This window comes from Rhinatrema bivittatum, chromosome 16 (assembly GCF_901001135.1).
Source record: "Rhinatrema bivittatum chromosome 16, aRhiBiv1.1, whole genome shotgun sequence".
Classification (NCBI taxonomy): domain Eukaryota; kingdom Metazoa; phylum Chordata; class Amphibia; order Gymnophiona; family Rhinatrematidae; genus Rhinatrema; species Rhinatrema bivittatum.
Window position 1 is genome coordinate 4,279,423 of NC_042630.1, and position 27,400 is coordinate 4,306,822.

Genomic DNA, 27,400 nt, shown 5'->3' on the forward strand with positions numbered 1-27,400 from the left:
ACGCGTTTGTGCCCCTTGGGGCCACACATGCACATATATTGTCTTATTTTTACGCAAGTACACATTCAAAAATGCACTTTTTTTCAGTTTTATTTTATCTTTCCCAGGAATGTCTCAGTGGGAAAAAGATGACCTGTTTATTTTTCCACTGTCTTTCTCCCTGGGGAAAATAAAATCAAAACTGAAATGGAAGGTCCCTACTAATGCTGGATACAAGGTCATAGATGGGGGAGATCTGAATTCCTGCCAGCCTGTTTTCTGGGTCACCCACACGCACCCCTGGTCATCACAGCAAGAGGAACGGAAAATGAGGCACCAGTTAGAGACCACTCTGAGTCTATCCTTGATAACCAGACATATTTAATAGTCAGGGGCTGCTTCAATTTATCCTTCATCAGTACACAGAGAAATGTTCTTTTGATAAATAAGAAATTTTATTTTCTATTGAAAGCTTTTTGTAAGGCTCCTTTTACCTCTCTATTTCTTAGGCTGTAAATGATGGGGTTAAACATGGGAATTAAAACATTATAGAGCAAAGCAAAGATTTTGTTTACATCCAGTGACTGCATGGACGTTGGTCTCATGTACAAACACGTCATCGTCCCATAGAAGAGAATAACGACCGTGAGGTGGGAGGAGCAGGTGGAGAAGGCTTTGCGTCTCCCCTCGGTGGAACGGATCCTCAGGATGGAGGAGATGATGCAGACATAAGATGTCAGGGTTAAGGTAAAGCAGGGCAGTGCTAAAAATACCCCCAAAATGTACGATACAATTTCTATGGCGGAGGTGCTGGAGCAGGAAAGTTTTGGCACTGCTGCTGGATCACAGAAAAAATGGTTAATCTCCTTGGAGCCACAATAAGAAAAACATGACACAAGGACAGAGTGAGCGACGGGTTCCAGAAGCCCCAAGATCCAGGTCCCTGCAGCCATCAGTACACAGAGTCTCTGATTCATAATCACAGCATAGCGCAGGGGGTGACAGATAGCCACATAGCGGTCATAAGCCATGATTGAAATAATAATAAATTCTACAGTTGTCAAATACATAAAAAAATACATCTGTGTAAGACACCTTTTTACAGAAATACGCTGACTCTTCTTTAACAGGATATCCAGCAGTTTGGGGAGAGTGACTGAGGTGGATGAGATATCGAGGAAGGACAAGTTACAGAGGAAAAAGTACATGGGGGTGTGCAGGCGAGGGTCCAGGCACGTCAGGGCTATAATAGTGAGGTTCCCCATCAGGATGATCAGGTAAATCAGTAAGAACAGAAGGAAAAGGGGGATTTGTAGCTCTGGATATTCAGGAAACCCCAGAATGATGAATTCTGTCACTGAGGTGAGATTTTCCTCTTCCATTGGGCTCTGGGAGAAAAGTAAAGGGATGCAGAGATGGAGATAAATAGAAATGCAGCTCATTCCACACAGAGGAGACGTGGAAATATAAAGTCCATTGCCTCCTGACACATTTATGATGACTTTGGTATCTGGAACGTGCATCAAGCAGTGAATCTAGTTCAGCCCTCCTCAGACTTCCCATGTTTTGGGTAATGATTGAATAGATGGATCCCACCTAATGACATTAGGGACCCTCTCCACATTCAAGTTTAGTAGATCCCATCCCTTGCTCAGAAGCTTGTCCCATGGCTCTTATATATGACTGACTAAAGTGGGACACGATACTTTCATACGGGAGCATTTTAGGTTTAATTCAGTCTTCTCACACTTGCTGTGAAAACCCCCACAACTCTACTGCCCTTGCCTACATTTTAGCAACTTAACTATTCCTTTCTCCCCCTGCAAATATGCCAGACATTGGACTTCTCTAACCTTTCTGACTTTTAGGCTCTCTCTTTCCTCTGTGCCTTATCCTTTTCTGCTCCTCATTTTGGTTCCCTTTTCATTCTATTTCGGGGTTCACATCCTGCCTCAAATATCACTTCTCTCCTGAGAACCTCTCCCTTTCCATTGCCCCAGACTGAGCACTCCCGCCCTCTGCTCCCCTCTCAATGTGACGCCTCTGTCACTGGAGTCTCCCAGGGTAGGTCCTTGCCTCCAGCCTTCTTCTGCTCCTCTTGGCAATGCCTTGACTAAATCTTGTGCCCTGTGTTGCATGTCCTTTCTGTGTGCAGCTGTGCTGCTTCTGAAGAGCCTTCAAATATGATAAAACACAAGAATACTTCATAATAACTTTGTGAAAAAGATAGGAAGGTGAATATGACAAGTACTGAAGGAGAGTGCCTAGCAGATAGACAAGTCAGAATAAGCTCTCATTGCTCTTATTGTGAGCTCTGCTTTGTGAAAAAGATAGGAAGGTGAATATGATGTGTACTGAAGGAGAGGACCTTGCACATAGACAAGTCAGAATAGGCTCTCATTGCTCTTATTGTGAGCTCTGCTTTGTGAAAAAGATAGGAAGGTGAATATGACGTGTACTGAAGGAGAGGACCTTGCACATAGACAAGTCAGAATAAGCTCTCATTGCTCTTATTGTGAACTCTGCTTTGAGTTGGTGCATCCTGGCAACTGATGGGTACAAAGTCTCTTATTTTGGGAGCAAATTTATATATTTAATTTCAGGATACCCACAAAAAATGAGCCGATGAATACAGAGAGTGGGATGAGAATTTAATACAGATCTTCCTGACCTCTGGCAGGGATAAGAAACATTGAGGAGGGATCCTGCATTCCAAACAGGTTAGGTTTTCCTGAAATAAGGATGTTACATATAGAAATGGACAATCAACCACAACAAAGAACCACACTGCGAATCTGTATACACCAATACTGAAATCACAAAAAGTATCACTCAAACTCTTTCCAAGATGCTCTTCACCATCCAAAAAAATTTTTTTTAATGTAAAACGGAACCGCATCAGCAAGCCTTAGACGACGTGCTTAGTCATGAGCTAAGCCATCCAGTCTTATCAATCATTTGCGGTCCGAGTGACAGGTTTTATTTTGACACTATCCGGTGGTCTAAGTGTCTCTTATAGATTATCAATGCCCTTTATGTATTTCTTTTGTTTATAAATCCATTTCACATTTCTAAAAATGGACTTGAAAATTGACTTGACAGTGGCCGTGTTTCGCAACTCTTAGGTTGCTTCATCAGGAGCCAATACACAACAAAAGATCTAAAAAGGAAAAAAGGCATATTACAAGCTGTAATATTTCAAAAATGAAACAACAAGTACTTAACTCATGGACTGGTGTAGCAACCTCTTGAAACGGAACGCTGAGTTTCCATGAATTTTCTCACAATCCGGGCTAGAGACCGCTTCAAACTAGTATAGAGGATTAACTAGCCCGCTCTTTCAGGGTTGTGATGACGTCACTCGACGTCTGTTATCTTAGAACAATTCTTTCCCTCTTGGCGAGGAGGTGACTTTAACAGATTATTACTGCAAGCTGAACAGCGATGGATTCATACCCTAAACACTGTACATCCAGCCGGTTTGAATAATATGCTTGAACTTAATATCTTTCTGTGAAGCCCTGGCCTGTTTGCCTTGACAGGTTCCTTAACCATGAGATTTTTCACTACTTGAAATAGCACTGTAGCAGCAGCAGTGTCGATTTACCTTGGAGATAACAGATGTCGGGTGACATCATCACAACCCTGAAAGAGCGGGCTAGTTAATCCTCTATACTAGTTTGAAGCGGTCTCTAGTCCGGATTGTGAGAAAATTCATGGAAACTCAGCGTTCCGTTTCAAGAGGTTGCTACACCACTCCATGAGTTAAGTACTTGTTGTTTCATTTTTGAATTATTACAGCTTGTAATATGCCTTTTTTCCTTTTTAGATCTTTTGTTGTGTATTGGCTCCTGATGAAGCAACCTAAGAGTTGTGAAACACGCCCGCTGTCAAGTCAATTTTCAAGTCCATTTTTAGAAATGTGAAATGGATTTTTAAACAAAAGAAATACATAAAGGGCATTGATAATCTATAAGAAGACCACTGGATAGTGTCAAAATAAAACCTGTCACTCGGACCGCAAATGATTGATAAGACCAGATGGCTTAGCTCATGAGTAAGCACGTCGTCTAAGGCTTGCTGATGCTGTACATATTACCTGACTTTGTACAGCGGCGCTTCTCTGCAGATATTTGGACACAAGGATATTTACAAATAATTTAGTTGAGGCAAAGATTAATTTATTATTGCATATCCTTGGGAGACACAGACTGCCAGACCTTCAATACAGATAGGGCATTACTGTGTCTCCCAGCATCTTGTACAAGCTGTATTATATAGGTTCAAATCATGCATAGAAAATGCTTGTGAAGAGGATCACGGTTCCATTTTATATATAAAAAAATTTTTGGATGGTGAAGAGCATCTTGGAAACAGTTTGAGGGATACCTTTTGTGATTTCAGCACATATAAAAATGGTACATTTATTTTTTTATTTTTTATTTATTTAAGGCTTTTATATACCGATGTTCCTGTATTAGTACATATCACATCGGTTTACATAGAACCAAAGTTGGAAATTTATGTCAAATACTGATTGGAATCCTAGATGTGGAGCAGTAAATGAGAGTAAATGTTTACTTCCCAAATTAAGAGCAAGATGTCTTTGTGCCCAGCTCTCCTCTCACCTGCCTGCATAGCTGGCCTGATTTTATGTACAGGGAACTTTAAAGTGGGCATTAAACCATTCGTGGATAAATCAGGATCTGGGAGGTGGCTGAAGATACAAAGACAGCCAAGCAAGTTTTCAAGTTATATATATTTTTATTTCAGGTGTTTGAAGGTATAAAGGAGAGCAATACATGTAAAAGACAGGGATTACACAGTTCACTCTCAGCTGTGTTACTAAACAATATCCAATCATATCAAACCCACCAGTTATAATTATGATAAATTTGCAAGGTTTGATCAGATGATACTTAAATTCGCTCTACTGTCCATATTATTATCTCTAAGTAACCATTGACCTCCAGCAGCGTCTCTACTCCAAAGATGAATGAGCTAATGAGAAGCAGCATCCCCACAGCTCTTACCTTGAGGATCACTGATGAGACGGCACCAGCTCTGCTCATATTATTCTCAGCCCTCAGAAGCATTTATCCTCGCTGCAGGTCCCTATGGGAAAGGATTCCTGAGGCTGAACATGAGAAATCAAAGTGTGCACGGCAGACAACCAAGTGAGCGTGCTGTACCAATCTGTTCAATGAACGGATCTTAATTATTCTCACATCACAAGAGGGAGAGAGAGAGGGTGCAAAATCATAGAGACAATCTGTTAGACCTATGGATGCATTCAGTATTTGCCCACTTACTGTATTTTGACCGGGTCCTTATTATAATTTTGCTGGGGCAGGGCAGCCTCGGGGTCAGTGAGTTTGGTGACTTTGGCATCTGGCAATAAGTCACAGCAGTGAATCTAGTTCAGTCCTCCCCAGACTCCCCATGGTTGAGTAATGTTTATGTCAATGGATTACATGCAGCTTGGGAAGGGGTCCCACATAGCAATATTAGGGGCCCCTCCCCACGATACAAATTCATCAGACCCCATCCTTTGCTCAGAAGCTTGCCCTGTGATCTTAACATGACAGCCTATATGTTAAGTGGCACACAGTGCTCTTCATCTGGGACCCTAAGAGGTTTACTGCAATCTCCTCACACTTTCTGTGAGAACCCACAGGCTCCACTGCCCTGGCTTACATTTTACCACTTATTCTATTCCTTTGCCCCCCACAAATATCCCAGACGTTAGACTCATCTGCCCTTTCTGACTCCCAAGCACCCTCTTTTCTCCATGCCTCACTTATCCCTCGCTGCTCCTCACCGTGGTTCCCTTTTCATTCACGCTCTGCTTCCAAATCCTGCCTCAAATCCCACTCCTCTCCTGACAACCTTTCCCTTGTGGATTCTTCTGCTCCTCGTTAACACAAACACTGCTCTCCCCTCCCTCTATCACTAGCATCTTCCAATGTAAGCTCCTTGGGGTGGGTCCTTGCCTACATCGTTCTATCGCACACCTCTGGCTAAGCCTTGAATCCTGCATTACATGCTTTTTGTGCATGCAATGCTTTTGCTTCTGATGCACCTTCCAATATGCCCAAAACACAAGGAATACATTATAATGTTTGTGAGCATAGTGGGAAGGGTGAATATTATGAAGTGTGCTGAAGGACCCAGCGCAGCAGATAGTAAAGTCAGAATACACTCTCATTTCTCTTATGATGAACTATGGGTTGAGCTGGTACTTCCTGGAAATTGATGTGCACTGAGTGTCTTAAGGTAGGAATGGACATCGAGTTAATTCAAAGGGGGTGACAAAAGAATTTAATCACAGATCTTCTTGATCTCTCACTGAGTTTAAGAATCATGGAGTAGGGGTGCGGTTTTCCAAACGTGTTAGTTTTGTGTGAAATGAGGACGTTATGTACAAAAAAATGATTATGCTTATAAAAATGATACAGTGCATCTAATACTACTGGTTGCAGTCCTAGATGTGGCACAGTAAATGAGGATAAATGGTGATTTCCTGGATCGAGATCAAGCTGTTTTTTGTCCCAGATCTCTTAACTTCCAGCTACATAGCTTACCTGATCTTAGGTGCAGGAGACTTTAAGGTCATTCCCTAGGTGGATAAATCAAGCTCTGAGGAGGTGGCTGAAGATACAAAGACAGCCAAGCAAGTATTACATTTATACCTCTATCTCTTGAGATATTTTATTTATCTCTTGATATTTATAATATATATTTGTATACTTTTATTTTCAGACGTTTGACTCTGTAAGGAGAGCAACATATCTAAAAGATAGTGACGACACAGTTCACTCTCACCTGCAGTACAAAAATCATCCAATCCAATGAAAACCAGCAGAAGTAATTATGATAAACTTGCAAGGCACTCAGTCTGCTCAGATAATACCTGAGTTCTGGTCTCTCTACTACAGTCCATTATATTCTCTCTAACGCACAGTACCATTGACCCCAACAGCAAAGATCAATGTGCTAGTTTAAAGCAGCATTCAACAGCCCTTACCTTTAGGAAAACTGATGAGACTGCACCAGCTCCCATCAGGTTATCCTCAGTTCTCAGCAGATTTTATACCTGCTCCAGGTCTCTGTGGTTAAGGATCCCTGAGGATGAACAGGCAGAATCAAAGCACGTATGGCAGAGAATCAAATGAGCTGTGATTTGATCGGAGCATGCCGTACCCTACCAACTGATCAATGATTAGGCCTTAACTATTCACAGCACAAGATACAGATCAAACTTTAGAATCTATGAAAACAGTTAATATACATAAGAACATAAGAAATTGCCATGCTGGGTCAGACCAAGGGTCCATCAAGCCCAGCATCCTGTTTCCAACAGAGGCCAAACCAGGCCACAAGAACCTGGCAATTACCCAAACACTAAGAAGATCCCATGCTACTGATGCAATTAATAGCAGTGGCTATTCCCTAAGTAAAATTGATTAATAGCAGTTAATGGACTTCTCCTCCAAGAACTTATTCAAACTTTTTTTCATCAAGCACGAGAGAGAGAGAGGTGCAAACTGATAGAGATCCATGGATAATCTTTCTGTTGGGTGGATGCACTCTTACTGTATGTTGACTGTGAGTCTATATTATTATTATTTTGGTGGGGCAGTGCACCACAAACTTCAATAAGGGGAATGATGAAATCTTTCATAAGCAGAGTCTTAGGGTCAAATAATGGAGAGAGAGGGAGATAATTAGCTGGTGAAAAAATCCTATCCATCCTAGGAAAACAGCTTACCTACAGAAGGGAAATCAACTGTACAAAAAAAGCAATATTACTCATCCCAAATTCAAGCTGCATATGGCAGCCAGGCCATATTGTTCATCATAGTAAATTCATTGACTACATCTCAAAGCAAAGCTATAACTGTACCTTCAGTGGATTCCTGTAACGAAATAGCTTTGTCCTGTTCAGAAAAAATATGTAACATTTTCAAACAGTTTTTCAGATCTAAATTTACCAATCATAATTCCTGATACTACTCGTGTGTATAAATGGCATCTGTTGATACGATTAGTCACAATCTAAGTTAAAACCCTACACGTGCACTTCAAGCCTTGCTGAAATTCTCCAAAGACAAAATATCTGCATACATTGCCAAAGCTGCAGTGTTTTATTTTAAATTTATGTTTAATATTTGACTCTGGTTATAAGGTTCACTTCCTTATGTATATTTTCTAACATGTGAACCATCTCGGAATGTTTTTTTTCTAGTAGAGCGTGGTATATAACGTTTAGAAATAAATACATAAAATAAATGATGCCTCCGTCATTGTGCCACTTACAGACAACGTGAACAAATGGCATTCCCCGTTATTTTATAATGCTATCAGACAGTACAGCCAAAGCCTTCCAAGAATAGCCTGATATAAAAGGGTCGATGTGTAAAGGAACGAGACATATGCCTCTGGCATTTAAGCTCTGCAGTGACCATAGATGATGGAATACTGGTCGCCGCATCTAAAAAAAGATATAGTTACAATGGAGAAAGTGCAGAGAAGGGCAACCAAAATGATAAAGGGGATGGAACAGCTCCCCTATGAGGAAAGGCTGAAGAGGTTAGGGCTGTTCAGCTTGGAGAAGAGACGGCTGAGGGGGGATATGATAGAGGTCTTTAAGATCATGAGAGGCAAAAATGAGCAAATGTGAATCAGTTATTTGCTCTTTCAGATAACTGAAGGACTAGGGGGCACTCCATGAAGTTAGCAAGTAGCTCATTTAAAACAAATCAGAGAAAATTATTTTTCATTCAATGTAGAATTAAGCTCTGGAATTCATTGCCAGAGGACGTGGTTAGAACAGTTAGTGTGGCTGGGTTTAAAAATGTTTTGGACACATTGCAGGAGAAAAAGTCCATAAACTGCTATTTATCATTTGACTTAGGGAATAGCCACTTGCTAGGTATCTGTAACCTGGATTGGCAAGTATTGGAAACAGGATGCTTCGCTTGATGGACCTTCAGTCTGATCCAGAATGGCATGTTGTTATGTTCTTATTCTAAATTCACCAAATAAAATATAATGTTTGTAATATAGTGGTATGGTGAAGATTGTCATCGTTAAACATTTCATCTGAGACTCTTTGCTCTTCATGAAATTAGTCATTTATTTGTTTATACATCTTATATTCCATGAATCATTCATTCAATATGGATTACAATAATGCAAACACCACAAAACATCATTAATGGTGCATACTAGATTATCCAAACAATGCATTCAGAGACTTTTCTTTTTTTGTGCCTCTATCATTATAAAAAAAGATCACAGATTAAAATGCTACTCCGTACTGAGTCTATTCTTAATAATACAATAAGTTAAAAATGCAGGGTCTGAACTGGAGCTGTTTCACTTTATTCCTGTGTAAGTCACCAAACACTGAAAAATCTTCATTTGATAAAGTGAAATATTTATTTTCTATTAAAAACTTTTCTTAGGACAGCTTTTACCTCTCTGTTTTTTAGGCTGTATATAAAAGGGTTAATCGTAGGAATTAAAACATTATACAGCAAAGCAAAGAGTTTGTTCTGATCCAGTGACTGCATGGACGTTGGTCTCATATACAAACACATCAGACTCCCATAGAAGAGGAGAACGACCGTGAGGTGGGAGGAGCAGGTGGAGAAGGCTTTGCGTCTCCCCTCTGTAGATCGGATCCTCAGGATGGCAGAGATGATGCAGACATAAGATGTCAGAGTTGCAGTAAAGCAGGGAAGAGCTACAAATGCTCCCAAAATGTATGTTACACCTTCAATGGTGGAGGTGCTGGTGCAGGAGAGTTTAAGCAGTGCTGAGAGATCACAGAAGAAATGGTTTATTTCACTAGAGCCACAATAAGAAAAATGAGAGAGAAGGACAGTGTGTATCACTGGGTCCAGAAAGCCAAGGATCCAGGTCCCTGCAGCCATCAGAATGCAGACCTCTTCATTCATAATAACAGCATAGCGCAGGGGGTGACAGACTGCCACATAACGGTCATAAGCCATCACTGAAATAATAATAAATTCTATGCATGCAAAACACAGAAATAAATACATCTGTGTAAAACACCTTTTTACAGAAATACGCTGCTCTTTCCTTAAGAAGATATCCAGCAGTTTGGGGAGAGTGACTGAGGTGGAGGAGATATCGAGGAAGGACAAGTTACAGAGGAAAAAGTACATGGGGGTGTGCAGGCGAGGGTCCAGGCACGTCAGGGCTATAATAGAGAGGTTCCCCATCAGGATGATCAGGTAAATCAGTAAGAACAGAAGGAAAAGGGGGATTTGTAGCTCTGGGAATTCAGGAAACCCCAGAATGATGAATTCTGTCACTGTAGTGAGATTCTCCTCTTCCATTGGATTCTGGAAAAAAGGAAGGGATGAAGAGAAAGAGGAGATCAGAAGTCCAGCTCATTCCTTGCACAGGAGGGGTGAAGCTGTGAAGTCTGCTGCCCCCGTGACTTTAGACTTTGGGCTAAAGTTGCAATGAATCTCGCACAGCTTTTCTCAGACTCATCGCAATTGGTCATTAGCCGAGTAGATGGATTACAACGGGCTTGGAAAGATTCTTCACCTAGTCGTGTTAGTTCCCTACTACACTAATGCAATAGGGGCCATTATTTGCCCAAATGCTTGGCCAATGGCTTGGAAAGGAGACGGCCATTAAGTTATGCAGTACATAGTCAGTAGGGATGTGAATCGTTTTCCATATCGTCTTAACGATAGAAATCGTGTGGCAGGGCAAGAAAATCGTCTTAGGCACGATTTTTTAGTTAAAAAATCGTTAAAAATCGTTTTTTTCCGATTAGTGCGCACTAACTCGAGTTAGTGCGCACTAACGGGAGTTAGTGCGCACTAACTGAAAATGATACAATTTGACACTTTTCAGGTCAGTTAAGGTCAGTTTAGGAATGAATATGTATTCCTATTGGCTGCCCTCTTATTTATTCATGTTACCAAGTTTCCTACTGACAGTATATGGGGGATGGGAAATGGAAACAGTTGGTAGCTTGACAAAACAAGTAATGTGATCAGTCAATGTGACTAGAACTTGTGCCCTAACCCTGATACCAGGGGTATTGTGATCTTCCTGCACACAGTGCCCTATCCCTATTAATACCAGGAGTGTTGTGATCTTCCTGCACACAGTGCCCTATCCCTAATACCAGGGGTGTTGTGATCTTCCTGCACACAGTGCCCTATTCCTGATACTGGGGGTGTTGTGATCTTCCTGCACACAGTGCCCTATTCCTGATACCGGGGGTGTTGTGATCTTCTTGCACAAATCCCGATATCAGGGATAGTGCACTGCATGCAGGAAGATCACAACACTCCTGGTATTAATAGGGATAGGGCACTGCATGCAGGAAGATCACAACACTCCTGGTATTAATAGGGATAGGGCACTGCATGCAGGAAGATCACAACACCCCTGGTATCAGGGATAGGGCACTGTGTGCAGGAAGATCACAATACCCCGGAGGAGTGAGGGTCAGGCAGCTCCCCCCTGTCTGTGAAGCCAGCCTCTCACTAGTAATGCAGGGAGGGAGCTGTCTCAGACTTCACCATCCTCCCCCCCCCCCTTACCCACACACCATTCACTAGCTGGGACATGGGGGAAGTCAGGAGTGAGGGTCAGGCAGCTCCCCCCTGTCTGTGAAGCCAGCCTCTCACTAGTAATGCAGGGAGGGAGCTGTCTCAGACTTCACCATCCACCCCCCCCCCCCTCACCCACACACCATTCACTAGCTGGGACATGGGGGAAGTCAGGAGTGAGGGACAGGCAGCTCCCCCCTGTCTGTGAAGCCAGCCTCTCACTAGTAATGCAGGGAGGGAGCTGTCTCAGACTTCACCATCCTCCCCCCCCCCTCACCCACACACCATTCACTAGCTGGGACATGGGGGAAGTCAGGAGTGAGGGTCAGGCAGCTCCCCCCTGTCTGTGAAGCCAGCCTCTCACTAGTAATGCAGGGAGGGAGCTGTCTCAGACTTCACCATCCTCCCCCCCCCCCCTCACCCACACACCATTCACTAGCTGGGACATGGGGGAAGTCAGGAGTGAGGGTCAGGCAGCTCCCCCCTGTCTGTGAAGCCAGCCTCTCACTAGTAATGCAGGGAGGGAGCTGTCTCAGACTTCACCATCCTCCCCCCCCCCCCTCACCCACACACCATTCACTAGCTGGGACATGGGGGAAGTCAGGAGTGAGGGTCAGGCAGCTCCCCCCTGTCTGTGAAGCCAGCCTCTCACTACTCACTAGTAATGCAGGGAGGGAGCTGTCTCAGACTTCACTATCCTCCCCCCCCCCTCACCCACACACCATTCACTAGCTGGGACATGGGGGAAGTCAGGAGTGAGGGTCAGGCAGCTCCCCCCTGTCTGTGAAGCCAGCCTCTCACTAGTAATGCAGGGAGGGAGCTGTCTCAGACTTCACCATCCTCCCCCCCCCCCCTCACCCACACACCATTCACTAGCTGGGACATGGGGGAAGTCAGGAGTGAGGGTCAGGCAGCTCCCCCCTGTCTGTGAAGCCAGCCTCTCACTAGTAATGCAGGGAGGGAGCTGTCTCAGACTTCACCATCCTCTCCCCCCCCCCCTCACCCACACACCATTCACTAGCTGGGACATGGGGGAAGTCAGGAGTGAGGGTCAGGCAGCTCCCCCCTGTCTGCGAAGCCAGCCTCTCACTAGTAATGCAGGGAGGGAGCTGTCTCAGCCTTCACCATCCTCCCCCCCCCCCCCTCACCCACACACCATTCACTAGCTGGGACATGGGGGAAGTCAGGAGTGAGGGTCAGGCAGCTCCCCCCTGTCTGCGAAGCCAGCCTCTCACTAGTAATGCAGGGAGGGAGCTGTCTCAGACTTCACCATCCTCCCCCCCCCCCTCACCCACACACCATTCACTAGCTGGGACATGGGGGAAGTCAGGAGTGAGGGTCAGGCAGCTCCCCCCTGTCTGTGAAGCCAGCCTCTCACTAGTCATGCAGGGAAGGAGCTGTCTCAGACTTCACCATCCACCCCCCCCCCCCTCACCCACACACCATTCACTAGCTGGGACATGGGGGAAGTCAGGAGTGAGGGACAGGCAGCTCCCCCCTGTCTGTGAAGCCAGCCTCTCACTAGTAATGCAGGGAGGGAGCTGTCTCAGACTTCACCATCCTCCCCCCCCCCCCTCACCCACACACCATTCACTAGCTGGGACATGGGGGAAGTCAGGAGTGAGGGTCAGGCAGCTCCCCCCTGTCTGTGAAGCCAGCCTCTCACTAGTAATGCAGGGAGGGAGCTGTCTCAGACTTCACCATCCTCCCCCCCCCCCTCACCCACACACCATTCACTAGCTGGGACATGGGGGAAGTCAGGAGTGAGGGTCAGGCAGCTCCCCCCTGTCTGTGAAGCCAGCCTCTCACTAGTAATGCAGGGAGGGAGCTGTCTCAGACTTCACCATCCTCCCCCCACCCCCTCACCCACACACCATTCACTAGCTGGGACATGGGGGAAGTCAGGAGTGAGGGTCAGGCAGCTCCCCCCTGTCTGTGAAGCCAGCCTCTCACTACTCACTAGTAATGCAGGGAGGGAGCTGTCTCAGACTTCACCATCCTCCCCCCCCCCCCCCCTCACCCACACACCATTCACTAGCTGGGACATGGGGGAAGTCAGGAGTGAGGGTCAGGCAGCTCCCCCCTGTCTGTGAAGCCAGCCTCTCACTAGTAATGCAGGGAGGGAGCTGTCTCAGACTTCACCATCCTCCCCCCCCCCCCCCCTCACCCACACACCATTCACTAGCTGGGACATGGGGGAAGTCAGGAGTGAGGGTCAGGCAGCTCCCCCCTGTCTGTGAAGCCAGCCTCTCACTAGTAATGCAGGGAGGGAGCTGTCTCAGACTTCACCATCCTCCCCCCCCCCCCCCCCTCACCCACACACCATTCACTAGCTGGGACATGGGGGAAGTCAGGGGTGAGGGTCAGGCAGCTCCCCCCTGTCTGTGAAGCCAGCCTCTCACTAGTAATGCAGGGAGGGAGCTGTCTCAGACTTCACCATCCTCCCCCCCCCCCCTCACCCACACACCATTTACTAGCTGGGACATGGGGGAAGTCAGGAGTGAGGGTCAGGCAGCTCCCCCCTGTCTGTGAAGCCAGCCTCTCACTAGTAATGCAGGGAGGGAGCTGTCTCAGACTGGTATCAGGGTTAGGGCACTGTGTGCAGGAAGATCACAACACTCCTGGTATTAATAGGGATAGGGCACTGTAAGAGATGACTGTAGTAGATTGAATAAAGATCTGATGTTTCTGCTCTCCTCACACCAAACAAAAACAACACACAAGCAGAGAAGCCCTTCTTACAAAGCTGAGCTAGTGAGTTAAGTAGGAGGAAAAGTAAACATACTGGTGCCAGTGTGGCTACTTAAAAAATACACTTACCAACAATCAATTACATATATTTGAACTGTGTACAGTTCCAGCCAGGACCACCTTTCTAAAATGCACAGTGATTGGCAAATTCAACATGCACTAGCATTTCAGGTGCCTGCTAACAAAAATAATAAACAAACAAGTTCTAGTCACGTGAGTGCTGATCATTACATTACTTTTTTTGTCAAGCTTCCAACTGTTTCCATTTCACATCCCCCCAACCATATTGGTAACATCAATAGATAAGAGCACAGCCAGCCAATAGGAATACATACATACATATTCATTCCTAAGTGACCTTTACTGACCTGGGAAGTGTGAACACTATGTTTCATTTTCTGTTGGTGTTCGTTAGTTTCCAGTTCCATTTCCCATCCCCCCAACCATCACCTCAGTGGTAACCTTGGTAATATCAATAGATAAGAGGGCAGCCAGCCAATAGGAACACATATTCATTCCTAACTGACCTTCAGTGACCTGGAAAGTGTTTATTTGTATCATTTTCAGTTAGTGCGCACTAAATCGAGTTAGTGCGCACTAACGGGGAGTTAGTGCGCACTAACACGATTTAACGATTTTTAACGATAAATCGTTAGAATTTCTATTGTATCGTGTTCTATAACGATTTAAGATGATATAAACATTATCGGACGATAATTTTAATCGTTGAAAAACGATTCACATCCCTAATAGTCAGAGTGTCTCTCTGGGTTAAGGGAACCTCTGTGTAGCTCTGCACTCTTGATATGGGAGCACAGTAGCTTTTAAGCAATCTCTTTACACTTTATTTGAGAACCCTCCAAGCCTCTGCCCATCCTTACATTGTATCTCTCATCTTTTCCTAAATCCTGAGCTGTCCACAGTCATCACTCACATGATCTACTCGTTCTGAGTCCTAGGCACATTCTTTCCCATTTCTGCTCTTCATCTTCATTCCCCTGTTTTTCTCTCTCTGCACCTTACATCCCATTTCTCTCCTTCTCCTTGTAGACCTCTTTGCTCTCCAGTCATCACTGACTGCCCATCTCAGCACGGTTTCCCCCTGGCCATCTAACTCTTCTGTTACTTGTCACTTCCATTGTACTGGAAACACTTTTGGGGCACATCCAAACCTGTAGCCTTCTTTGGCACCTTTTTGGCTACACCTTGAATAACTCTTGTGCCCTGTGTTACATGTCCTTTCTATGTGCACCTCTGATGCTCCTGATATGATAAAGACACTAGGAAGGGAATACATAAATTCCTTCCCTGCAATAATCATCTTAAGAATAAAAACAGAAGATACTTAATGGCTATTGGGACACTCAATGTGAAGCAGTTAATGGCAGTAAGACCAAGCTGGATTTGTGTCCTGGATTTCCCCTCTCCTGTCTGCATGGCTCGCCTGATCTTAGATATAGGAGACTTCAGTGTGGTCATTAATCCGTACATGGATAATTTAGATTCTGATGGAGGTGGTAGATGATGAAAACGCAGTAAAACCATTATTCAGTTTACAGGGATTTTAATGTAGTCAGGGAGAAGGTTCCCAAAAGACAGGAAGCACATATTTCACTCACACCCCCACATTGCAATAAATTTCCTAAACAAACCAAAAGCGCCAGTGATACTTATCATAACCATATAAAATGAAAATGGAGTTCTCCTCTTGTACCCGAGTGCCCATTACATTACCTATAAAGGAGGTTACCATTGACCCCTGAAGCTCCTGCACTCCAAATGTGACAGTGCTACTGACGAGCAGCATCCATCCCACAGCCCTTACCTTCAGGATCTCGGATGGGACCGCACTGATCAGGTAATGCACAGATCTCAGAAGCATTTATTATCCTCACTGTAGCTCCCTTCGGGAAAGGATCCCTGAGGCTGAACAGGAGAAATCAAAGCATGCATGGTGGAGAACCAAGTGAGTTCTGTTTTAATAATTGATCAACTAATGGTTCTTAATTATCCAACAAGGAAACACCAAAAGTTCAGAATCTGCAGAAACAGTACACCCAAGAAAGATGAGAGAGAGAGAACATAATCTTTTCATAAAAATGCAATGAGTAATATTTTTTTTATTAATGTATGACTCTTGATTCTATTTCTGAACTCAGGGAAGCTTTATTATATGTTCGCTTTTGCTGGACACTCAAGGGTCAGTGAGGGCCCTGGTGAAATATTTCATAAGAAGAGTCCTAGGGTTACATTATGGAAAGTGACGGAGATATCTAGTCAGGTAACTCCACTACCAAGCCCCTGAAGCTCTTAATTCTGAGGCCAGTCCGGGCAGAGAGATTACCATTTGATGAGGTCTCCCATGAGAGACTCCTCAGGAAATTACAAAGCCTTGGGGTCAGAGGCAGTGTCCTCTTATGGACTGGCAACTGCTTAAAAGACAGGAAACAGAGGGTAGGACTAAGGGGTCAGCTTTCCAAATGGAGAAAGGTCGTTAGTGGGAGTAGCACGGGGATTGGTGCTTACATATTCATAAATAACAAGGGAATGACAAGTGGGGTGATTAAATTGCAAATGATACAAAATTATTAAAAGTTATTAAAAGCACAGAGGACTGCGAGTCTAAGAGATTGGGTTACTGAAAGGCAAATGAAATGTAAGATGGAAAAGTGAGGAGTGATGTATTAGGAGTCACCACCCAGGACAAGAACATAAGCTCCTTGTGAACGATACGTTAACTAGAATGTTAGGAACGATCAGAAAATAAATGGAGAATTAATTGGAAAATGATCTCCTAGTGCCTGAATATCAAGCCATGGTGCAAATGCAACTTGGGTTCTGTGTGCACTTCAAGTCACCGATCTCTTAAGAGACACTGGAATTAGAAAAGGTGCAGAGAAGGGCAACAAAAACAATTTATATCCTGTGCAAGCCACGATTCTTGGCGGACAACACAGACGCCTTCCTAAAGGGATGCAAAGTGCCCCTTATAATGAGCAGCTGCGCAGGCGAGGGCGGCCGAGAGGGGACGGGAGAGAGGTCTATAAAATCAGGACTGGGGTGGGATGGATATTTACACTTTCTCTCACTGGCATGACTACAGGCCACGCCATGAAACTGAGAATCAGCAGATTTAAAATTGTATTTTTGCTTAAAAAATAAATGCTGAATTGAAGAAATAATTAGAGTAGCGCCTCGTTTACTTGGAAGAGCATTAGTCATTGGCCACACACCTTACTTCAACTTAAGAGCAAAGATACTGCCAGTTATTTAATATAAACCTCATGCCATGAAAATTAAAAGAATATTTAAAAAAAACCTCTCAGCGCAGAGGCAATAATAATCGCCAATAATAATCACTCATATAGCAGGATAAGTGGCTGCATATAAACTTTGATTTGAAACAGATAAAAGCCCTACGCACGCCAGAGCCGGGAGATAAGTGAGTATCTCAGGCCAGTGAGTGCTGCGCGTACGTTAAGAAGCACCCGAGTGCACATGGATCTCCCGCTGCGTGCACCAATGGGACAGGCAGAAAAGGGGGCGGGATGTGGGGGTTACATGGGATTACAGGACACGGGAGCTCCGGGTCTGCAATATGAAGTATTTACGTGTACACGCGTGCGCACCGGGGTCCCCTAACACAGTGCTTTACTTCTAGTGTGGATGGCGGGCGAGTAATCAAACAAGAAATACGAGGCTAGCTAGTGGGGTTTGAAGGGCTGGAGCTCACAGGGTGAAAGGGAGGCAGGTTAATTAGGGGCAGTTAGGAAGTCCTCTGGGCAAACTTGGAATGGACTGGGGAAGCTGGTAATTGCATCAGCGCACGTATCTAATAAAATCCTCCCGCTTATGCAGTGTATGCGGGCGTCCATATAAAATTCTGCACATGTGCATGTGTACAGCCAATTTTATATTACGCGCATATGATATAAAACGGCTGCACCATTGGCGTGAGCCAGCATATGCATGTACATTAGAGATGTGAATTGTTTTTTGTGTTCCTGTCGTTCTTCGTTTTTCGGCCGCCACGGGAAATGTTGGGTTTTTTTGTGGTTTGGGTTTCTTTTTTTTTGCAAAAAAACATTTTTTGGGTTAGTGCACGCTAACAAAAACTGTTAGATTTTGTTACTTTTTGTTACATTTCACGAAAAATCGTTTTTCAGATTAATGCACACTAACGGGAGTTAGTGCGCACTAACGGGAGTTAGTGTGCGCTAACAAAAACTGTTAGATTTTGTTACTTTTTGTTACATTTCACGAAAAATCGTTTTTCAGATTAATGCACACTAACGGGAGTTAGTGCGCACTAACTCCCGTTAGTGTGCGCTAACAAAAACCGTTAGATTTTGTTACTTCTTGTTACTTTTCACGAAAAATCGTTTTTCAGATTAATGCACACTAACGGGAGTTAGTGCGCACTAACTCCCGTTAGTGTGCGCTAACAAAAACCGTTAGATTTTGTTACTTTTTGTTACATTTCACGAAAAATCGTTTTTCAGATTAATGCACACTAACGGGAGTTAGTGCGCACTAACTCCCGTTAGTGTGCACTAACAAAAACCGTTAGATTTTGTTACTTCTTGTTACTTTTCACGAAAAATCGTTTTTCAGATTAATGCACACTAACGGGAGTTAGTGCGCACTAATAAAAACCGTTAGATTTTATTTCTTTTTGTTACTTTTTGTTAGTTTTTGTAAATGAGCACTAACCTGAAAAACAATTTTTCATGAAAAAATGGGAAAATCCCGATCGTTTTTCGAGCTCCCCGAAACATGCCGAATTGGACAATTTCGTTGACATTTTCCAATTCTGCAAAAATGAATGCACATCTCTAACGCACATGTACACCTGTGCGACTGAAAGTTACCATCCCTGATTATAAGAACTTCACACAAATGGAACATTTCCACAAAATGATTTCAGGGAAGGAAACTGTTTGAAGGTTTTTAAATTTCTAAATATTATATGGTATCTAATAAAAATAAGTCCATAAGTGTAGAAAAGCCAACTTAAGGGACAATTTTTCTCTCTCATTTACAGATAACTCATCTACTAATCAACAATCCATAGGCAGTGTGTTGTGTTATTGGATTGATGATTTTCTTTTCCTCATTGTTTTCTGTTGTGCTGTTTTTTCAATCTTTAATTCCAAAATGCAATGTTTATAATATTGTCATGTGATGAACTTGTCATCCTTAAATGTTTCATCTGAGACTCCTTGCACATCTCTAAATCATTAATTTACTTATTTTATTTATTTATTTATTATTTTTTTATATACCGACATTCGATCTGAGACATCACATGGGTTTACATTCAGGTACTGTAGGTACTTATTGATACATCTTATATTCTATGATTCCATTTGTTCAACAGGGATTACAATACTTGCACAATAAAACATTATTAATGGTGCATACTAGATCATCTTAAGAGGGCATTCAGAGACCTTTCTCTTTTGTGCCCCTGTCATCATAAGAAAAGGAACACAGAATATGAGTCACCAGACATATTGAGACACGCCATATTGAGTCTATTCTTAATAGTACGACATTAAATATGCAGGATCTGAACTGGAGCTGTTTCACTTTATTCCTATGGCAGTTCCCCAACACTGACAAGTCTTCTTCTCATAAACTGGAATATTTATTTTCTATTAAAAAACCTTCTCAGGGCTTCTTTTACCTCTCTGTTTTTCAGGCTATAAATGAAAGGGTTAAATATGGGGAGTAAAACATTATACAGAGAGCAAAGAATTTGTTTTGATTTACAGATTGCATGGATGTTGGTTTAACATACAAACATGGCAGAGTCCCATAGAAGAGAATAACGACCGTGAGGAAGGAGGAGCAGGTGGAGCATATATCTTGTATTCTGCCTGAAATGAGGAGATTAAATTCCACAAGGAAAAGACTTTATAGTATATGTTAAAAAGATGGAGCAAGAAAACATCTGAGGGGTGGAGCAAGATGGTGGCATCACACTGATCTCTCTCGTGCTAGTTCCCTTTTCCTCTTTGTTTTAATTTTTTCTTTCTCTGCCTCATGGTTAAGTGAAAAGGGAAGGTGAGAGCTTACCAGAGTGAGCCTCCAGATATTCTCATTCAGGGACCAATTGAGCCCTTCATCATCTGAGAGAGTACCCAGCCCGATGCTTCCGTGAGTTTGCCTTGCAGCGAGATAGTAGGAAAGGTCTTGCTACCATCCCCTGTGGCTTTAGATACTTCTTTGAGTTCAGAGGAGAGAAGCGCTCCAGCATTTACAACTGAAGGAATTTCTCTGTCCCCAGTCAATGACGTCATCCAGGCCGATGACTTGAGGGTGACCCAGATGGATTCCATTGAAGTGGCGGCATCCTGTGGTGCCGAGAAAATGATGGTCAGGCTGCTGGAGTTTACCCATTCAGAAGCCCAAGAAATGATTGTTCTTCAGGAAGGAGCTTGTTTGCAGTGCATTTGAGTGAGACTTTAGATTGCTTCTTCCTTGCCAAAACCACAAGTGAGATGATTTGGCTAGTGATTGATGACCTTGGGAGAACTTTGTTTTCTCAGATCTCCCAGGTCACTACCAATGTTAAAGATATTAATCTGCATCTTATGGTTCAGCAGAAATATTTGGTTGAAAATTCAAAAAGAATGGATGAAGTTGAGCAGAAAGTTGAAGAACTGCAAACACAAGTTTCAGCATTAATAAAAGATAATTCCTCCATTCATTCATAGGAAACTTGAAAACCTTGACAATATATCTAAAGTCAAGAAATTTAATTTAATTAACTTTCCCAAGACTATCTTGATTTCTCCTAAAGAAATGTTTCGGAAATATTTGATTGAGGTTTTAAAAATTCCAGTTGAATCTGTTCCTCCAGTTGCCCGGGCTTACTATGTAGCTATACTCCAGACGGAGAAAACTACAGGTTTAGTAGGGGATATAGTTTCATCTACCCCCGGATACTGGAAATCTTACCCCCTTCTTAGAAGACATGGGAGAAGGCCAGGATAATGTTGCCACTTTGGTTGTTAGTTTGGTTTTGGAACCAGATAAAGAGAGGGATACCATCCTTCATAATCCAATCTTTATCTGGTTCCAAAACCAAACTAACAACCAAAGTGCAACATTAACCTGGCCTTCTCCCATGTCTTCTAAGAAGGCGGTAAGATTTCCAGGTACATAGTATATAATGACTAGGGGTCACGAAATGAAACTCCAGGGAGGATGACTGAGAACCAACATCATGAAATATTTTTTCACGGAGAAAGTGGTAGATACCTTGAGTGCCCTCCCAGAGGAGGTGATGAAGATGAAACCAGTGACAGAATTCAAAGGGGCATGGGATAAACATTGTGGATCCCTAAAGATGGAAATGAAGAAAAGAGTGCATGGGGGTAACTTGCTGGTGATGCAGTCACTACCCTTAACTAATAAGCCTGATACTTTTGATGCAACTCCAACATTGCTCTCTACTTCAACAGCAAGAGATAAAGGAGAATGAGATTCAGACATCAACCAATGAAGGCCCTGACTTTTACAGTCCAGGAAATTGATAAGCATGGGGGTGATCTGCACGGCAAGACAGATACTACCATAAGTTTGCTGGGCAGACTGAGTGGACCATTTGATCCTTTTTAATCATCATTTCTATGTTTCCTTGTTTCTATAATAAGACATACATGTGTTCTGATGTTGATTTCAATGTACTTCAACGTGTCTGTATACCCATTTGAAAAGGTTAATAACCCAGAGAGGTGGATAATAAATGCTTTAAATGAAATTAAATGAAATTAAATTGTTACAGCATTTCATGTGGTGAATTATGTCCTCCTCAAACATTATATATTCTGATGCCATGCTCTTCTGACCATCATTAATTATCAGTGCTGTATACTAGACGGTACAATAGGATATTCAGATTTGTGACAGCCTTCTTTCTTGGTAATGTACACGTGCTCCTAGTCATCATAAAGAGAGAAACACAGAACGTGAGGCACCATATAAATACGCCACTATGAATATACAGGGGCTGTAGTGAAGCTGTTTCATATTTTTCACATTGAGAGTCATCAAACACAGGTAAATATTCTCTGATAAATAGGAAAATTTATTTTCAATGACAACGTTTTTCTTAAGGCAGCTTTTACTTCTTTGTTTTTCAGGCTGTAAATGATGGGGTTAAACATGGGAATTAAAATGTTATACAAAAGAACGAAGAGCTTGTTTAGATCCAGTGACTGCATGGACATGGGTCTGAGGTATGTACAGAATAGAGTCCCATAGAAGAGGATAACAACCATGAGGTGGGAGGAGCAGGTGGAGAAGGCTTTGCGTCTCCCCTCTGCGGAACGGATCCTCAAGATGGCGGAGATGATGTAGACATAAGATGTCAGAGTTGCAATAAAGCAGGGAAGAGCTACAAATGCACCCAAAATATATGTCACACTTTCAATGGTAGAGGTGCTGGAGCAGGAGAGTTTCAGCAATGCTGAGACATCACAGAAGAAATGGTTAATCTCATTGGATCTACAATAAGAGAAATGAGATATAAGAACAATATGTGTTGCTGTTTCCATAAACCCAAAGATCCAGGTCCCGGCGGCCATCAGTGCGCAGACTTTTGGATTCATAATCACAGCGTAACGCAGGGGGTGACATACTGCGACGTAGCGATCAAAAGCCATGACCATAATAATAACAAATTCTACACATGTTAAATACATAAAAAAATACAGCTGTGTAAAACACCCCTTCACAGAAATCCTCTGCCTCTTTCTTAGGAAGATGTCCAAGAGTTTGGGGAGGGTGACAGAGGTGGAAGAGATATCGAGGAAGGACAAGTTACAGAGGAAAAAGTACATGGGGGTGTGCAGGCGAGGGTCCAGGCATGTCAGGGCTATAATAGTGAGGTTCCCCATCAGGATGATCAGGTAAATCAGTAAAATCAGAAGGAAAAGGGGAATTTGCAGCTCTGGGAATTCAGGAAAGCCCAGAATGATGAATTCTGTCACAGTGGTGAGATTTTCCTCTTCCATGGGATTCTGGGATGAAAGGAAACGAATGGAGACGAAAAGACAATTAGAAATCCAGCTCATCCCATGCAGAGAAGACATGAAGATATGAAGTCTGCCAGCCCCTGATACATTCACAGTGACCTTGGTATTTGGGTAGAAGAAAGCAGTGAATCTCGTTCAGCCTTCCTCAGACTCCCAACATTTGGATAATTGCTGTGTAGATGGATTATATGGAACTTGGGACAAGCTCTCACATAGTGACCTTAGCCCCCCTCTCTCCTCTACACAAATGCAATAGAGACCGTTACTTGCCCAGAAATTTGGCCAATGGTTCTGAAAAGAGAAGGCCTACGACTCACACGCTTGATTCAATGCAGTCTCCTCATGCTTTCTTGGAACTCACCCCTCCTGCTCACAGCACAGACATCACATCTGCTCGCTCTCTCCGATTCCTAAGCACTTTCCTGCCTCCTTTTCTTACCTCTGTCAGCTCCTCATATCGGCTTTACTTTTCTTCCAAATCCTGCCTTAATTCTCAGATTTCTCCTAAAAGCCTTTCCTACATAGACCCTTCAGCTCTCTGTCATCACAGACTGCCCACATCTACACTCTGCTCCCCTTCCTATGCACTCACTCAGTCCAATAAAAAGTTATTACCCTACATATTCTTTGTTTGTTTTTGCTTTGAAAGTAACTTGGGGGCAGGTCCCAGCCTGCAGCCATATTCTGTGGCTCTTGGGGAAAGCTTTGTATCACTATTTTGTGTGCAGCCATCAAAATATGCTGGGAAGAGTTAATACAAATTATGCACAAGAAAAGTATCTGGCCAGGTTGTGAAATCAGATTGCACTCTCTGATGGTGAATTATGGTTTGGCTTGTTACAGCCTAGAATTTGATATAGCATTTATTGGGTGTCTTAAGGCAGAAGTAGACATGCAGTATACATCATTCATAAGAAGCATGGAATAAGGACCTTGTTTTTCAAAGTTACCTTTACCTGTGATAAATGTGGTAAGGATAGAAATGGAAGATTTCTTATACCAGTTGGGGACCTTCAGTGACCAGGAGGACGTGTCTAATTCCCAAACCAAGAACCAAGTGGCTTTGATTTACACTTCTCCCCCATCCTGTCTGCTGGTTGGCCCGATCTTAGGTGCAGGAAACTTTAAAGTGACTGTTAATCTCTATCAGAGGATTTATGTGTAATAATTGGCTACGAGAACACGGCTCACTTTCGATGCCTCTGAACATAATCGTGCAGTTCTACAATGTGTGTAATCTTAGCTGCCTTTATCAGGGGTAAGGACATCTTCAAGTCTCTGCAGATTTCTCATACAAAACATATACACACAGAAAGCCAGGAACAAAGCACTTTTGCTTCAAAAACTGGCGCAAAGGCCATTTGCAAGAAATAGCAACGGACTGTATCCACATAAAAACTTCCAGGGCAATTTCTCTTTGGGAATCAGAGTAAGGTGGGTATGTTAAAAGCAGCCATGTATGTTGCAGCCCCTGTTTTGTGCAGCAGCTGAGTGGGATGGAATAGGACTTGTACTTTTGGCAGTGTCACTCACGTGCACTGTTTTTCTCTCCCTACCTCAATACAGCTTTGGGGGCTCCTCCTCTCAGTACAGCAACAAGCACGCATGCTCTGGAAGACTGTGCTCACTTTTAGCTGGCCAGAGGATGGTGACTTTCAAACCTAGGACCCTTCTACCACATTAATGTAACTGAACAAGAACAAGAGTGGGAGCAGAGAGGAGGCTGGAAACTACAGGCCAGTTAGCCTCACCTCGGTGGTGGAAAAAGTAATGGAGTCGCTGCTGAAAGAGAGAATAGAGAACTATCTACAGTCGGAAGAATTGCTGGACCTGAGGCAGCATGAATTCACCTGGGGAAGGTCCTGTCAGACAAATCTGATTGACTTTTTTGACTGGGTGACTAGGGAATTGGATCGAGGAAGAGTGCTATATGTCATCTACTTGGATTTCAGCAAGGCTTTTGATACAGTCCCGCACAGGAGACTGGTGAATAAAATAAGAAGCTTAGGAGTGAGTGCCGAGGTGGTGACCTGGATTGCAAACTGGTTGATGGACAGAAGGCAATGTGTGATGGTAAATGGAACTTACTCTGAAGAGAGAGTGGTGTTAAGTGGAGTGCCGCAAGGATCGGTGTTGGGACCAGTCCTGTTCAATATCTTTATGAGCGACATTGTGGACGGGATAGAAGGTAAGGTTTGTCTTTTTGTGGATGATACTAAGATCTGCAACAGAGTGGACATGCTGGAAGGAATGAAGAGAATGAGAAGTGACTTAAGGAAGCTGGAAGAGTGGTCGAAGATATGGCAGCTGAGATTCAATGCCAAGAAGTGCAAAGTCATGCATATGGGGAGTAGAAATCCGAAAGAATTGTATTTGATGGGAGGTGAAAGACTGATGTGCACGGAGCAGGAGAGAGACTTTGGGGTAATAGTGTCTAATGATCTGAAGTCGGCAAAACAATGTGACAAGGTGATAGCTAAAGCCAGAAAAATGCTGGGCTGCATAGAGAGAGGAATATCGAGTAAGAGAAAGGAAGTGATGACCCCCTTGTACAGGGCCTTGGTGAGGCCCCACCTGGAGTACTGTGCTCAGTTCTGGAGACCGTATCTCCGAAGGGACAGAGACAGGATGGAGGCGGTCTAGAGAAGAGCGACCAAAAAGGTGGATGGTCTTCATAAAATGACTTATGAGGAGAGATTAAAGAACCTAAATATGTATACCCTAGAGGAGAGGAGGAGCAGAGGTGATATGATACAGACTTTCAGATACTTAAAGGTTTTAATGATTCATGGCCAACAACAAACCTTTTACAATGGAAAAAATCAGTAGAACTAGAGGTCACGATTTGAAGCTCCAGGGAGCAAGACTCAGAACCAATGTCAGGAAGTATTTCTTCACAGAGAGGGTGGTGGATACCTGGAATGCCCTTCCGGAGGAAGTGGTGAAGACTAAAACTGTGAAAGATTTCAAAGCGGCGTGGGATAAACACTGTGGATCCATAAAGGCTAGAGGATGGGAATGAAGAGTAGAGCCATGGGGGTGGCTTGCTGGAATGTTAACTACTACCTGGTGATTACTACCCTTATTCAAAAAATCCCTTGCACGGTTAATGCAACCCCAACATTGCTCTCTGCTTCAATGGCAAAGGGAAATGTGGAAAAGAGGATTTTCATTCAGATAACAACCAAAAAGGACTGACCTTCACAATCTGGATAAACAAATAAGCATGGGGGTAGCTGCTTATTACAGCGGTTACTGCCCTAAACCAATTAAGCCTGATACATCACTTTGAATGCATACACAGCATTGCTCTCTGCTTCTACGGCAGGGGATAATGAGGAAAAGAGGATTAGCATTCATACACCAACCAACAAGGACTTAACTTCATAATCTGGGTAAACAAATAAGCGTGGGGGTAGCTTTCTGATTACAGTGGTTACTACCCTAAACCAATTAAACCTGGTACATACTTTGAAAGCATATACAGCGTTGCTCTCTGCTTCAATGGTAGGGGGAAATGTGGAAAAGAGAATTTACATTCAGACAACATCCAACAAGGCATTGATCTGTGCAATCTGGGTAAACAAGCATCGGGGAAACTTGCTTGATGCGGCGGTTACAACCTTTAACCATAAGCCTTATGCTCACCTTTGATGCAACTCCAACATTACTCTCTGCATCAATGGCAGGGGGTGGCATGAAATTTGAATCAAACAGTTACCAACAAGAGCCCTGAAGTTGGTGGTTGGTGAAACAGATAAGTATGGGAAAATAAGTGTGGAAGTTTGCTGGGCAGACTGGATGGGCCAATTGGTCTTTTTCTGCCATCATTTCTGTTTCTATGTTCTATGTCATTTCTATGAATTGTTTAAAAATTGCCATCTCCATGCACTTGATCTGTCCAGACTATTCCGTCCCCTGCTATCCATTATACTCTCTTAAAATACGTTACTGTTGTCTGTTTAAAGCATGTTACCACTGATCGTCAAGAGCTGATTTACTCCAAAGATGAAT

The 27,400-nt window shown here is 43.3% G+C and overlaps 3 protein-coding genes across 3 annotated transcripts; all 3 read right to left on the minus strand.

Annotated features, from left to right (window-relative positions):
- Nucleotides 1-434: 434 nt before the first annotated feature.
- LOC115077195 (olfactory receptor 5V1-like) lies at nucleotides 435-1,361 on the minus strand. The gene has a single exon (XM_029579465.1). It carries the CDS (start codon nucleotides 1,359-1,361, stop codon nucleotides 435-437), a length of 927 nt encoding a protein of 308 aa, XP_029435325.1.
- Nucleotides 1,362-9,422: 8,061 nt separating this feature from the next.
- LOC115077166 (olfactory receptor 1019-like) lies at nucleotides 9,423-10,349 on the minus strand. The gene has a single exon (XM_029579416.1). The coding sequence runs from the start codon at nucleotides 10,347-10,349 to the stop codon at nucleotides 9,423-9,425; it is 927 nt and encodes a 308-aa protein (XP_029435276.1).
- A 12,050-nt stretch (nucleotides 10,350-22,399) lies between these two features.
- LOC115078444 (olfactory receptor 151-like) lies at nucleotides 22,400-23,365 on the minus strand. The gene has a single exon (XM_029581359.1). The coding sequence runs from the start codon at nucleotides 23,363-23,365 to the stop codon at nucleotides 22,400-22,402; it is 966 nt and encodes a 321-aa protein (XP_029437219.1).
- Nucleotides 23,366-27,400: the final 4,035 nt, after the last annotated feature.

Coding starts and splice junctions, on each gene's coding strand:
- LOC115077195 (XM_029579465.1), bottom strand. CDS start 1,361: ATGGAAGAGGAAAATCTCACCTCAGTGACAGAATTCATCATTCTGGGG.
- LOC115077166 (XM_029579416.1), bottom strand. CDS start 10,349: ATGGAAGAGGAGAATCTCACTACAGTGACAGAATTCATCATTCTGGGG.
- LOC115078444 (XM_029581359.1), bottom strand. CDS start 23,365: ATGGAAGAGGAAAATCTCACCACTGTGACAGAATTCATCATTCTGGGC.